This window comes from Arvicola amphibius, chromosome 2, assembly GCF_903992535.2.
Source record: "Arvicola amphibius chromosome 2, mArvAmp1.2, whole genome shotgun sequence".
In the NCBI taxonomy this organism is placed as follows: Eukaryota; Metazoa; Chordata; class Mammalia; order Rodentia; family Cricetidae; genus Arvicola; species Arvicola amphibius.
This window is the reverse complement of record NC_052048.2, coordinates 17,179,090-17,195,374: the sequence shown is the minus strand read 5'-3', so window position 1 is coordinate 17,195,374 and position 16,285 is coordinate 17,179,090. Positions and strand designations below refer to the sequence as shown.

Genomic DNA, 16,285 nt, shown 5'->3' with positions numbered 1-16,285 from the left:
CCAGAAATAGAAATCCAGGCTAGGGTTCTAGCCCCTAAACCCATTTCTGCGTTGTTAAAAGCTACTCAAAACAGATGTCTTGTCAGAGGTGATTTGTATAAAATATGATGAGGAATTTTTGAAAAACTGAATCTGTTTAGTGTTATGCTCCACCAGCACTTTTGAGTTCCCAAGGAAGAAGCTGGGCAAGCTTTGGATCTAAATACCAAATTGTCCAGTTTATCTGTGTCCTGTGATTTCTATTGAAGATCTGTGCTTATATGCTCTCTTTACTCCTCAGTGAACTCTGCTGTGTTTGTAATGTTGTCTCTTTAGATTTTCATTTTCTGTATATTCACTTTTTTGGCTGTTTACAGATTTCACCAAGTCTTGTGAAATATTTAAAATTCTTACTGTGTGTTATGTATTAATTATCAGTTTATCAATTTGGAAAAGATATTATAAACTTAATTATTGTGACTTACTATTCATTTCTTCATTAATATAATCTCTTTGTCTAAAAACACTTCATACTTTAAATTTTTAATTATTAATGTAACCTTATTGCTGTACTGTGGGGTGTGTGTGTGTGTGTGTGTGTGTGTGTGTGTGTATGTGAATTCAGACAAATGCATGCTACAGTGGAGGTCAGAGAACAACTTTTTTATATATTTATTAAAAATTTCTGCCCCCTCCCATTCCCCCATTTCCCTCCCATTATCCCCACTCCCCTTCCCTCTTCCTCTCCAGTCCTAAGTGAAGTCAGGGTGCCATGCCCTGTGGGAAGTCCAAGGCCCTCCATCCTCCATCCAGGTCTAGGAAGGTGTGCATCCAAACAGACTAGGCTCCCAAAAGCCAGTACATACAGTAGAATCAAAATCCGGTGTCATTATCATTGGCTCAGAGAACAACGTTTGTGGCATGGTACTCCCCTTCCAGCTTCTTCTAAGGCAGATTTTCTCTTGTAGTTTTTTTCTACTATACTAGTAGTCTGGGCTTATGAACCCCCAGATAACTCTCCTATAGCCCCATTCTCCTTTGCCTCAGAAATGCTGCAATTAGATATGCATATTGCACATCCATTACTAGCATGTTAAGTGCTTCTAACAGTCTCAACTAGCTCCATATATTTTGTGTTTGAGAGTATTTCATTAGATAATACTTTTCCATAAGCTTTTTTCACATTGTTTTAGATTCAGGACACACCTTCATATTAAGAAACTAAATAAGTCCCACACAATGGCAACTCCAACTGACCCATTTTGTGGGTGGTAGAAATCTCACAAAGCCCCATCCTTAGATCAGGAGTGCTAGACAATCACTACTGAGAGAATGAATCTTCTCTAGGAACATCTCATGCAAGGCTATCCAATTTCAAAAGTTTGTTCTGAAACACACATACATGTGAGCAATACTAAATGGATGCAGCAGAATATATATGAATGATATATATGTACATATATATGTATGATAAATATTTTTTAAAAGTATATGTTATTCAAAAAGTCAAATGGAACATGAGAGGAGTGGGGTGGAGGATGGTGGGAATTATGTAAATACTATATTATGAAACTGTCAAATACTTATTAAATTTGAAAAGAAGCTTTAAAAATATGAAAGATTCAGTAAATTTGCTAAATGAAAATTTTATACCATCCTCTAATAAAAGGATGCTAAACATTGTAGTGTGGTCATCAACATCCCTACAATTCTGTCATTAACCAAGAAGGGAAGCATGGATATTGGAGCATCCCTGCAGTCATTTGACTGTTTATGTTCTTTTTGACCTTTATCTCACATCCCTTTTTGGAGACTCTCACTAAGTTGACCAACCTGGCTATGAAGTCTGTAGCTTTCTGTTCCTCTCTCCTGAGAAGCTGGAACTTCTACACCACCAAACTCAGCTCTTAGTCCTTAATCTTGTAAAACTTTATTAGCTAGTTTTCAACTATTTTCATGGTTTTTGTCTGTTATAGGACACATCTATATAATACATAGTATGTGAAATAAAAATATACAAAATTTCAAACTATAGAAAATACATATTTTGTGTTAGGGAGTTTGCTTAGTGGATAAAAATACATGTTGCTCTTTCAGAGACCTATGTTTGATACCCAGCCCCCAAGTGTTAGCAAGCAACCATCTCTAACTCAACTACATAGGGGCCAATAGCCTCTACTGACCTCCTTGGATAGCAGTCATGAATTTATACATTCTGAAAATATTTATGCACATAAAATTAATAAATCTAAAAATTAAAAATGAAATTAAAGTCAAAATAATATTTAAGTATGTAATTTTACTGTATAAATATGATTTGTAATACACGAAACTTAATAAATCTGTATTGATCTAAACTTATCATGTACTTGCTTTTCATTGACTATATAGCACACTTATGGATTTCTGATATCTTGGGCAATTTATGTAACTTATCAGAGGAGATAAATTGCACTTTATTTCTTCTTCAGTAATCTGCCTTGTCTGCCTATCCTAGACTGATAGAATTGTTAGCAGCCGTTAGTCCCACTTCTTTATTAACGTTTCTGTGAGTGTCATTGATTCAGCAAGAAACACATGTATATATAGTGTGCACACCAACAATATCGTTTCTTATTCATAAGAAATATAAAAGAATCTATATGACAATATAGCCAACTCTGTTAGTGCAGGTGTCTGTGAGCCAGAACCAAAGTTGTGAGCATGGAAGACCTGCCCCAATTTCTCGTTTGTCTTGTGGCAGCATGGGCGAAGGAAAGAAGACCTCCCCCAAGCCCATCAATGCTTGGAGCAGGTGGGAGAGCTGGCTCTGTGGTAATAAGACAGGAAAGCCATCCCTGACTCCCACCAGCTGCAATACTTGGGAAAGCAGGCACTGCACCTCAACAGGGCAGCACATTAGAGCCAATCCTGTTACAAGGTTTGAGTGAGCCAGCCATGAAATCATGACCATATTAGATATTTTCCCATTTCCCATCTTGGAGATAAACCCTACAGGTGCACAGGCCAGAATCCAGGATAACTTGGCCTGCCCCAACATCCAAACTTGAATTACTGGAGCACATGAATGAACATTACCTGAAGATTTAAAGCTGCAGTATCTTGACAAAACGGTCCCAGTAGAATGTCCAGAAAGAATCCTAGTGGTGGTCCTTTATTGATTATGTAGTGAAGATCATGAGCCTTGAACCAGAACAATGACTTTTAGCAATGAATACAAGTAGGAATGTATGAAAAGGGTGGTATATGGTGTGTGGTGTTGGATCCTACTGCAGCTTCCAAGACAATATTTTTCATTTTTTCACTATTTTTATCTTTTCATTTTATTTTCTTTTCACTTTCTCCCCTCCTTCCACTTCCCCCCTCTCTCCTCAAGTCTAGATCAGTGAATCAATGAATTTTATTGGGAACACTTGCAGGGACAAAAATGAGGACTCCTTACAATAGCATGGAGATATAAGGGCAGCTTCACCTCCACTCAGCCTGGGTGACAATCAAAGAAGTTGCATCCCTGCAGCCCCCACAATAATCTGCAGATGGCTGAAGCTATTCCCTCTCTTAGCAACTGTTTACAAGTACTTAACATGTTCCATGTTTAAGTCAGTTCATAACATAAACTAAACAAAAATTACAAACACTTAAGAGTATTATTTAGCTAAATAGTCACATAAGTAATTATTTACAGATGCTATGATTTTCTTTCTGCAAAAGACAAGAATGAGCTTTAGGCACAAAACTTCTTTCATACTTTACTAAACAGATGTTTATTTGAAGTTTGATATTAACCATAATCTTCTCAGGATCTAGAATTGCCAGAAGACAAATCTCTGGGCATGCGGAAGAGAGACATTCTATATTAGGTTAATTGGTGTAGGGAATCTCACTCTGATATGTCATGACATCCATGAATTGAATTCCTGACTGAGGAAATAAGAAAGACATCAGAGCAGCAGCATTTATCTCTGCTTCCTGACTCCAGACATAACATGACCATTTCCCTGAATGTCCCGTTGTCATGCCTTCCCTTCCATGACAAGATGTACCTTCAAATTGTCAGTGAAAGTTTTCCTATTTCTCTCCTAAATTGCTTTGTCAGTTATTTAGTCACAAAAATAAGAAAAATGAGCAAGATAGTTACCAACATCCAACAAACTGGCACCAAGGCCATTGCCTAAAATTCACTTAAAACGTGAGAGGGTTTTCAAAGGAATTCTAGCCACAAAATACAGAGTTCAACACAACTTCTTGCTGTTTTCAACTTCTTGCTATTTTCTGGTGGCATGCTACAGCTCCTTTAAGAGAGGTTTTCCTGATTCAGCATCAGCAAAAAGAAGCCATTCCATTTTAAAATACAGGCTTTCTGGACCATGCTGCTAGTGTAACCTCTGGCTCTTTGGCAGGGAGGGAACAAACATTTGAATAGGGTTTGTGAGCAGACTGCTGTAGCTAACTTAATGGTGGCATGGACTGGCCGTGTGCCTGAGAATGGGGCTGTAAACAGCTCTGCCATGCTAGACTGGGTGTGGCAAGCAGAAAGTACCATAGTACTTATACCGTAGTAACAATACAGCTTAAGTTTATAAGAGGCCCTTAGCATTTTAAGAAGTATTCCTGGACAATAAAAAATTACAGATAAACAATAGGACAAATTCAGACATAAAAGACCTCGACATGGGTCACAGTGTTTGATAAATGTAGGCTTGGGAGAAAGAAGAAAAGTAGTACAGAGAGTTATAGAAAGAAGTAAGATATTGAATAAGGTATTATGTTTGTGCAGCTCATTTAAAATCATCTATAATCATCAAGCTTATAATAATGTTAATTAGGTTTCTAGATATATAGAGATATATTTCTGTTAGATAGGTATTGTTCAAATCTTTCAAATACCTTCAGAATATGGCATTTAAAGAGTTAAGGTTTTAAGACTTTCATGACAGTGAGATGCAACTGCTCCTGACAGCAGCAAGCTACAACAAGAGGATGATGGCCATTAAAGAGGCTCCTTGTGGAGTTGGTTGACCATTTGGCAAAAACTGCTCTTTCATGGACTGCTTGATGAACTGGACATGCAGGACCCACAGAGAAATGACTGTTGAACTTGCCTAAAGGTAAGATGGTCTTTTAGGTTCCTGCCAGACGTTCTGCAAGATACAAAAGAAAGTTACTGGCAAACTGCCAATATAGGTAGAACTGGTTTTGAAATTTCCTGCTTCATGAAAAAGTCTGCTAGATACTATCGGCTTGTAGTCTGAAGATGGATGCTCAAATGGTACAGAAGAACTTTGGGTGACAGTCTAAGCAGCAAGATGTCTCTGTCAATTCTAGAGTTTTGGAAGTTGCTTACAATGCACTTCCTGTTTATTAGGTAATATTATATCTTTCTGGACTCTTTGATGGAGTTGAAGAATAGATAGTTTTAGTTTTCCTTAGTTATGATAAATGAAAAGTTAGATATGAATATTGTAACTGTAATTCTTGCTTGATAACTGTTTTGTTATATGTGATTTTACTATATTAAAATGAAAGCCTTCCTTTTTGTTTAAAAAGAAAAGGGGAAATGGTGTGGGAGGTACTTCTGTGTATGTGTTGCTTTTATTGGTTCATGAATAAAGAACTGCTTTGAGCCTATGGCAAGGGCAGAACAGAACTAGGTGGGAAAACAAGGCTGTATGCTGGGAGAAAGAGGGCAGAATCAGAGAGACACCATGTAGCCCTGCTGGAGACAGACACAAGAACTTTCGCCAGTAAGCCACAGCCATGTGGTGATACACAGACTAATAGAAATTCATTAAATTAATATGTAAGAGTTAGGCGATAAGAAGCTAGAGCTAATGGACAAAGCAGTGGTTTAATTAATACAGTTTCTGTGAGATTATTTTGGGTCTAAGTAGCCAGAAACCAACAAGCAGCCCTCCCTGCAATAGACATTCTACATTAGGTTAATTGTGGTGGAAAAATCTCACTCTTATTGTGAGTCACAACATCAGTGAATTAGGTTCCTGACCTATAAAGTGAGAAAGCCATTAGAGCAGCAGCATTTATCTCTGCTTCCTAACTCCAGACACAACATGACCATTTCCATGAATGCTCTGTTGTCATGCCTTCCCTGCCATAATAAGATACACCCTCAAACTGTCAGTGAAAACGATCCTATTTCTTCCCTAAATTGCTTTGTCACGTATTTAGTCACAGAAACAAGAAAAATAAGCAAGACAGATACTGATGTATCAAACAAACATCCTACCTGAGCATTCTGTACAAATTAAATAGTTATCAAGTATCAAAGAAAGAAATAACAAGGGTTAAATTAAGCATAAAGACTTCCCATTATTTTCTGTGTTTTTCCATCAGATTTTAAGTGTGGCTGTCAACAGCTTCTTCTCCTGGATACTTCACCTAAAATTAAGGAAGAGCCTCCCTCTGTAGAGATTATTACTCTAATTAACATCAAGGAAAATTGGGTTTCTATACATGAGAGACAGGGCATGTAACCACTCAGCCATGTTAATCCCTCTAAACTTCTTTCCCTTCTTTACCCAAATAATTTTAAATAATTCCCTTATTTGATTAAGTTTGTGTATGTTTTGCCTACATTTCTATGATAAAAACATATATGGGGGTAAGGAGAGATGGGGAGAGAAAAGTGTGAAGGGGAGGATGGGGGAATGGGACGGTTGGGATATAGGAAGGGTGGATATGGGAGCAGGGAAGTATATATCTTAATTAAGGGATAATTAATTAATTTTAGGGTTGGCAAGAGACTTGACTCTAGAGGGGTTCCAAGGTGTCCAGGGAGATGCCTTCAGCTAGTTCCTTGGGCAGCTGAGGAGAGGGAGACTGAAATGGCCAGATCCTATAGCCATACTCATGAATATCTTACATATCACCATAGAACCTTCATCTGGCGATGGATGGAGAAAGAGACAGAGCCCCACACTGGAGCACTGGACTGAGCTCCCAAGGTCCTGATGAGGAGCAGAAGGAGGGAGAACATGAACAAGGAAGTCAGGACAGCGAGGGGTGCACCCACCCACCGAGATGGTGGAGCTGATCTAATCGGAGCTCACCGAGGCCAGCTGAACTGGGACAGAAAAAGCACGGGATAAAACCAGACTCCCTGAACATAGTGGACAGTGAGGGCTGCTGAAAAGCCAAGGACAAAGGCACTGGATTTTGATCCAACTACATATACTGGCTTTGCGGGGGGAGGGCTAGCCTGTTTGGATGCTCACCATCCTGGACCTGGATGGAGAGGGGAGGAACTTGGCCTTCCCACAGGGCAAGGAACCCTTACTGCTCTTCGGACAGGAGAAGGAGGAGTTGAGGGGGGGAGGGAAGTGGGAGGCGTGGAGAAGGCAGAAATTTTTAATAAAAAAATACATGTAAAACAATATTTGAGTTAATTAAATGTGAGTCACTTCTACATTAGACTAAATTTTCATGCCTATGTTCACTTGGTTGTTTGTCACCTTAGGAAAATTCAGGTGCACAAACATAAACATAAAATGTTACAACAAAATTCCTGCTGAGATGTTTGACAAAAACACTTCCATAAACACATTTGGCATAAAAACTAAAATGTTTATAATAAATATAATAAGAATTAATTAGAAAAGAATTCCTAGTGATAAACATGTTTCAAGAAATCTTGATTCACTGGTTTAATAATATACATAGGAAACTTGGGATAAACTGAAAGCATTTTTATTTTTTAATTAAAGTCTCTCTCTCTCTTTCTCTCTCGCTATGTGTACAGCTAGCAACTCTACTTATACATATATATATATATATATATATATATATATATATATATATATATATATATATATATATATATATAGAGAGAGAGAGAGAGAGAGAGAGAGAGAGAGAGAGAGATGACTTTAAAATGTAGGAATAAGTTTCATTCCCCGGAACAGTTAATAGTAAACCAAATATTTAAAATGTAAAAATGCTTACTCACTGGCTCATAATTTCTTTCTAAGTTTTCTAAATTGTTCTTACATCTGAAAAATGAATTAAGTATATTTTATGTCTGAGTTAGATTTTATACTTTATTCCATGACATTTTTAGAGAATAAAGGTCATTCCTACATGAACACAGTTATTGTTTTCTTTTTTAAGTGCCTCACTTGAATGCATACACATACACATCTCATTTGTTTTTCATTGATTATTTTAAAATCTTTAAAAGTTTAATGACTTATAAAAATAGAGATACCAGTTCTTATATTTAAGTGGTCTAAATATACTAATACATTTTTGTACAACAAAAACAATGCTTGCACCTTGTCTGTAGAGTTGTAAAATGTTTGAATAGTTCTTAATCTAAACAGAATCTTCTAAATCTATAAAGTTACAGACATTTGAATAATTTTGAAAGTCTAAATACATAAAAAGACTTCCATATATTATATCCCACACCCATAGTGGATTCTATTCCCTTTGGTGCTCCTGAAAACAGATGTGACTGCATGCTGCAGGCTGTCTTTCTCTCCTCACAGCTCTCAAAAGAGCACAGTTTACCCCATCTCCTGGGGATCGTACTTTAGTAACATTCTAGATGATGTGCATGACAAACAAGTAACAACTCTTACATCGCAAACTAGTATTCTTAGGGAACTCCTTTTTCCAGGATTGTCTATTTTACCTACTTAGCCAGAAATCCAGGAAAACATAATGTCTACTTAGTTGGATGGTGTCAGCTAATCTCAGATCCACATATGCATGGTATAATATGTTCCCCAATTATGACTTTCTGAGAAGGAAAACAAAAACCTGTTCTCATGAGATAGATATTTCCCATGTTTTTGCCCTTTCTTGTAGTATCTGCAATCTTAATAGATAACTCTACACTATCTGCATCTCTATTAAACCCTTTGCCTGAATGAGGATCTCCACCCTAGTCATCCCTAAATTGTGACAACTATGAACTAATTTTTCTCCAGAATATAGAAGCTTATTCAAATGTATTTTATGGAAAAGACTGTTTTGTATCTATGAGCCTGCACCTCATCCACCACAGCACAGAAAGCAAGGACTGATTCAGCTTTCTGTTTGCTAGGATCAAGGCACATGAATGGACGGAGGGGAAAGCAATTCCCATTATCTGTAAAAACAATACTATGAGACTTCTATGATTAAAGTCAGCATTCCAGCATAGTGAAAGAAGAGATAGAAAGAAAATCATATACAGTAACAGGAAGGTGACCACAGTGTGCAAGGCCTTTATGTGGGCTGTGGTGCTGACATCTCTGGAGCCTTTAGTGTTGTGTTGCATGTTCTTCAGATGTCTCCACAGGGAGAAGATGAGCAGGAGAAACAATGTCAGAGTCACAGTGAATGGGATGAGTGTGAACATAGTATTGACAAGTAAAACAAGTCTAGAAAATTGAGCCAAGTTATTTGTGATAGCACTGTAGGACACATTTGCTTCATGTCCATCAATCCAGACATCAATATGTGTGTTTATAACTAAAATGTTTAAAACCAAGATGAGCAAAGATACAAGCAATGTCACTAATACCACTTTTTTTACTCTCCACTTCAGATAAAGAAAAATATAGCTTGAAAAATTAGCTATCTTGAGAAAATAAAAGATGCTGAGACATGTAGCAAACCAGATGCTGAAATGATTGGTCACTGTCCAGCAAATTTTGATAATTCTCATTACTTTTCCAGGCATCATCAAAGTTGTGTAGATGGATGAAACCAATAAATGTGCAATTAATGACCAGATCAGAATGATTCTGGAAAGGGCCAGAGCAGTGAGGATCTGATCCACCGAAGAAATCTTTCTTCTCTTGACCCAGTCCATGACGTTCACCATTGCCATGAATGCATTTCCTAAGTTTCCTATTATAAATTCCACACTTAAAATAAATGTTAATGTGACATGTAGAATATAACTCATTGTTACTAGAAGGATGCTTTAGTTCTTGATACACTGATGAAGATGTGTTAATCGGTCTTCTAAAACACTATGAAATTCTTGAACTCTCGTAGCATTCACTGTCATGAGCCCCTATACACAGTGTCAATCAAATATCAATTCATTACTGATTTGGTCCATAATTTTCTGCAGAAAATTTTAGAACCTCCAAGTCAGTTAGGTTATAGTCTATCCAGATATTATGTGTCTTACACACAGCAAGTCTTTTTGTAGATATGGAAGAAACACTGAATTTTCATTTGCTGTCATCAAATAAAGATATATTTATATGCACTGGTTTTTACTAGTTTTTCTTTATAAATATTTTAATCTAGATAATGGGCTTTCTAGACAAGTAACATTAAGGAACTGTAACTCATAGCCATTAACCAAATTGAGACTGACATATAACAGAAAAACTTATTAAATATATCAAGGTAATGCTTGTCCTGGCAACTATAAATGCTTCCCAAAGTTCTTATTGCAAAGTATCAGAGTTGCCTATAAGTCTCATAGATATTATTGTCCCTCAGATATCCTATATTAAGAAAAATAATCGTCTTAAAAAATCATGCATACACACACACTGCTACTCAAAAGAAGAGAAAGATTCAAATGTCATTGGTTCACCATTTTAATAAATCTGTTTTAAGATTAGTATTTTCAGGCATTTTTGTGATGATTATACTGCTATAGTTGTCAAGATGTTGTATAAAATAGTTTCCAAGGATAACTGATGTAATAAAATATACATTTTCTCAAATGTTGTCATTCTTTCATCTCTGTATATGAGCAAATCTAGAGATTGTCCTACCATGCTCTCAAAGAAAGAATTTCAGTGAATATATACACAGACCAAAGATCTTTCCTAATCTCTTTATCTCCCTTTGTTAGTACATTTGCTACACTTAGCACCTAGGACCTTCTGATAGAAGCATTTCTCACTACTTTGAATCAGTATCTCCTCCATTGCCAACATCACAAGCTTCAAGGATTATACATGACCTAGACAAGCAGGAAATGAAGCAATATAGTGCTATTTCATTGTTTTTAATAAGCAAAGCTTACCCAAAGATCAGAGAAACAAAGCAGCCAACCCCCAGAGAGCTCTTACCTCTACAGATCTTCAGACTGAAAAGAGAACAAGTTCCTGTCTCATCCCACCTTATATTCCTCTCTAGTGTTGAAATGAAAGGCATGCACCACCTCCCAGCCTCTATGACAAACTAGTGTGGCTGCTGGTATTAAAGGTGTATGCCACTACTGCCTGGCCTGTGTGGCTAACTAGTGTGGTTGACTTTGCACTCTTTAGGCAAGTTTTATTTATTAGTAAATAAATAAAATATCACTATATTTACCATTTTTCTAAGTTTTAAAAAGAAGGCTATAACTAATAGAAGGAAAACTATGTACAATAACTGTATACAATATATACAGGGAATAAGTACATCAGCAATGTCTAGTCCTTTACTATTTGACAAATTCAGAGAAAATACTCCATATCTATTCTATCTCCATGAGTCCAAAGTCTACCTAATTTACTTTCTATCATGAACATCCAAAACTATCTTTTGATATCTCTCAGTCTTATTCATTTTAAACTTCTTTAATGAATATCTTTTCTGAATCTCATAAACAAGGAAAACTATAACTGCCTAGCCTTCAACTAACTCAGAGATCTGAGAAGGAAATAATATTAACTGATGAAGCAAGAAGTATAAGCAAGATACTTCTAAAAGATGTGAGTAATGACAGAAACAACTGAATGCCTGGACAGTCACCCAAAGCTCCTCTGCAACTTTAGGGAATCCATCTTCATGATAAAGACCTATAATATTCAACAGACTTTTCTATTAAGTGGGACTTTTGGAGGACTGTCCCACCTTGTCTAGACAAGTTTTGGCATTCACTCTCTTTTGTGTCCTGCTTATCCAATTAGGACAGCACACTGTTGGCAGTCAAGGCAAGGGCACTTTCTTGCCCAGTAACTTGCTTTTGTCACAAAGAAAATAAACTTTATATAGAGTTTCTTCAGTGTTCATTATCTTCTCTGAAATAATTGGTGCTGCCAGGAGCAGACTTGCCTCATTGTCATAAAAATAGAACCTTTGTTAATAAAACATTTTAAATATCATATTCTGTAGATCTCTGAAGTGTTTGAAGACAATCTGTCTATTCAAAATGTATCCGTTTGACCTTGAAAACATACTTAATATGACTCTACAAGTTGAACTGAAATACATGATTAAATATTAACCTGCGTTTTTTATTATCTTAAATACTTGGTAATAATAACTTATAAGGGCTAGGAATTTGCATTGCTTTGTTATGTGAGCTGTATAAATACAATACCTTGAGGAGATAGAAATGTATGTACAATATGCTTTAACAAAATTAATCTCAAATTTATATCAATATACAATTTTATGCAATATATAAAAGTCCAATCCAACACAGAATAGTTAAAACTAGTAGTTGCTTTTAAAAAGTAGATTCAATAATCTACTATTTAATCTTATCATATCTCTATCCTCCTTTTTTTCTTTTCATAATAGATTCAATAATCTATCCTTCTATCCCATCAAAGTATAACAATAAAACTTTTCAGGAGCTAAAGATAATCAAAGAATTAATGAATAAAAGGCAATAAAAGGAACCAGGAAGACAGAAATACAGGTGTCAAAGGCTACAGTAAAATCAATGTGATGGTGCACAATGGTAAACTTAGCCTAGCTGTGAAGAGATGGATGTAGGAGGATAACTACTCCAAAACAGCCATGAAAGATAAATAAAACACTGTTTAAAACAAACCCTTTATAAAGATTTTACAGGCAAAGCATGAGGTATCCTAGTGTGGAGACTGGATCAAAACCTCAGTAACCTGGAGCAAATGCCCAACAATTACAGAACAGCTATACTGGAAAGATAAAAGATAACATGCATAATAAGTATGTAAAAAAATTTAAGGGGAAGTTGCTAAAAATAGAAGAGTGAGCATACCAACATTGCAGACACAGGAAGATTCCTGACATGGCTCCTTCCACACAACAAAAAAAGAGAAAGGAGACTAAGAGAAATGCAAAACACTACAGGGGTGAGGCATTGTGTAGAGGATTCTAGGTTCCTCTGGAAATGCAAGGTTTTTAAAAGTAACAGAACTTGTATCTGCCAGGAGAAAGTAACATACCACCCTAATGAGCACCCCTGAGCTCCTCCTCTGTATCTTCTGCTCTACACAAGAAACACTTGAGGTTCCACATGAAGAGTAAGCAGTTCCTAGGATGGCCAGACTTAACCAGACAAGATGAGACTGGCAACAGAGAGTGTTCCCATGTATTTCACCTTTAGAACAACATGATAAAGCACTGCCTCAGATAGATGGAAGAATATATCAGTTGGGAGAATGGAGAGTATAAGGGTCAGTTGGAAGAATTGGAGAGAGCTGAATATGATCCAAAATATATTGTATTGAATTTTCAAGGAACTGCCAAATTAATTTAAAGACTCCCGATGACTTCTTGCTCTATTGAAACACATTGTATTAAACTTTCAGAAAATCTACGAAATGAATTTAAAGACTCTAAATGACTTGTTGCTATATCCATAGATCATAGTGTATTTCAGCCCCCATCAGAGAAACTTCTTGTGGTAATTGAAAATTAAAATAGAGACCCTCACTTGCCCATATGTACAGAACAAAAGACTGGGGCCTTCTCAACTCTAAAATGAGCACTCATGAACACTCTTTCCCTCAGTTCTCAGGGATTTTCACAGAAGAGGACAAAAAAAGACTGTGAGAGATGGAAAGAGTGGGTAACAGCAAGAAAACTGGTTGTTTTTTTTTTTCAATAAAACAGGGCAGTTGGCCATTTGAACTCATAGGAATCATAACAACATGTAAAAACCCGAACAAGCTCAAGCTAGACAAAACCCCAACAAAGAAGAAGGAAGACACAAAATCCTACCTCTAACTGAGAAACTACAAGCTTTGATAGCTGTGGAAGAAGAATCAGTAGAATTAGTGAGTCAACCACACACTGGGCCAGGCCCCATCTCAAGAATAATACAGCAACAAAAAGTGGACTCCATGTGGTTGAAGAAAAATGATGAGAACTCAAGTTTGGGTGTGAAGATAGAGGAGAGTGGAGGCGACAGTTATGGGAGCAGATGGAGGAGTGAGATAATATGTTTAAAATATATTCCATGAAATTTTCAAAGAATTAATCAAAATATTCTTAAAATAAAAGAATCAAAGAAAAGACAAAACAAATGCCTACATATCACCAGAGTAAATTCTTATTTCTCCTATTTAGGTAAGGAAATGCAGGATTAGATATCTTAGCCACTTTGAACAAACAAAACAAACTGAGATTATTGGCACACCAGATGGCACAAGGATCGTTTCCACCATGGGCTTTAAAGACACCCTTCTTCACTGTCTCATTATTTGAACACAGATAAACTATAATTGAATGCAGTATGTTAACTTTAATTAAGGAAACAATTCTGGAGACAGTTCAAGGAATAAGAATGCTATCATCAGGGACATCTTTTCTCCCAGTAATACCGAAGACATTTTCAATGCTATTGGAAGATTTTCCAAAACCAAATTCTCACACTAACTGGATAAAAATTATGTTCAGTATTAAATAAGCCTGTGTTACTTGTTATAATTAATAATCTCTTGACAAAATGGTCTAGCAATACTGTTTCTGGATGGACAATGAAGTCCTATGTCCTTTTTGCTCATTTTTTTCATTTACCTTTGAGAGTTTAGTGTATTTGCATCGCTTCTACATCCTTTTCCTTCTATCTGAACTCTCCCATATACTTCTTCTTGCTCTCTTTCAACTTTATCACCTGTTTTTTTCATAATTTTTTACACACACACACAAACACACACACACACACACACACACACAAACAAACAAACCTTTCAGTCTGAATGATTTTCTACTGACTTTTACTTTCTATAGGCCATGCTAAGGAAGAACATAACATTAACCAAGGTAAACCCTTAGTTCAATGCTAGTTTCATAGAAAAAAAACTGCCATCCTAAAACAACTCTAACCATGCATTGTTTGCCATCACTACAGGTCCCAAACGTCAACTGCTGGTCCTAGAGGTAAAGCTGAATTCTTATTTACTAGCATGCAAATGAAGGCAGACTCTCTTTCACTGTTTTGCAAGCATTTTCCTTTGTCTAGACTTTTTGAAATTTGGGTTCACGAAGTATGAATATCATGCAGCACAGCTTTAAAAGTTTTAAAGTTGAAAATATTTGTTATTTTTTCAGTCCTCAGGTGATATCATGAATGGTTCTTCAACATCAGGAATTTGTTTCAGCAGATAAATTGGATTTATGTAGAAGAACTTTTTCTTTCTAAGGTGTCTTGTTGTCTATAGTATCTCCTTAGGAAATTGCTCTTCTCTACAATTATCTGATGGTAATTAATGCCTTATGCCTTCATTATATTCAGTGAAAAAGCGGCACATACACACACACACACACACACACACACACCAATCTGAGGCTGAGAACAAGACATCATTCAAGAAATCATTGCTGTGATCACTGAGATAGAATTCCATTGTCTAGGTATGGCAATATATCTAGTGTGTTGATGAAGTGAAAGCTACTAACAGACAGAAATCTTGCTAAAAGTGTTCTGTATAAGTTAATTTCAGTGGTGCTTAAAAAAGCCTGCTGAATGCTGTGTTCTGTTGATTACAAGTACCTTAGCAGCATAGTAGAAGAAAACTGGAAAAGCTTCCATCTTGGTATTGAAAATGTGAGATTTTTCTGAGATTTGCTTTTTAGTGAAAATTGTTCTGTGTACTTCCATTTTTATTGCCCTGTGGATTGTATTGTGTTTGAAATGTTTCCATTACATAATTTGCATTTCATCTTTTATTGATACTCTATTTATTTTCACCAAGAAACATATACTTTGACTCTTATATAGTATTTCATTTATTGAACTTCATCTTTGACTGTTAGCATTTCACATTCATCTGTCTGTGTTTTGCTTTTATTGGTTAATGAATAAAGAACTGGCTTGGCCTATAGCATGGGATGAGAAGGGCAGAGTCAAAAAGAAGCCATGGAGCTGTGGCCAGAGTCAGACATGCTGAAATTTTGCTGGTAAGCCACTGCAATGTAGCGATACACAGATTAATGGAGATGGGTTAAATTAATGTGTAAGAGATAGCCAATAAGAAGCTAGAGCTAATAGGCCAGGAAATGATTTAATTAACACAGTTTCTGTGTGATTACTTTGTGTCTAAGCTAGCCAGATGGACAGGAAGAACTAGTAGCCTCCTTCCAAAAAATTTGAGCCAATGTGGCTAGCTAAAATCCATGTAGAACCTGG

General features: G+C 36.3%; 1 protein-coding gene across 1 annotated transcript; it reads right to left on the bottom strand.

Moving 5' to 3' along the window:
* Positions 1–8,953: 8,953 nt before the first annotated feature.
* Positions 8,954–9,892, bottom strand: LOC119806536 (taste receptor type 2 member 140-like). The gene has a single exon (XM_038318311.1). The coding sequence runs from the start codon at positions 9,890–9,892 to the stop codon at positions 8,954–8,956; it is 939 nt and encodes a 312-aa protein (XP_038174239.1).
* Between the last annotated feature and the right edge of the window lie 6,393 nt (positions 9,893–16,285).

Bases quoted from the DNA above. Each gene is read 5' to 3' on its own strand.
- LOC119806536 (XM_038318311.1), bottom strand. From the start codon at position 9,892: ATGAGTTATATTCTACATGTCACATTAACATTTATTTTAAGTGTGGAA.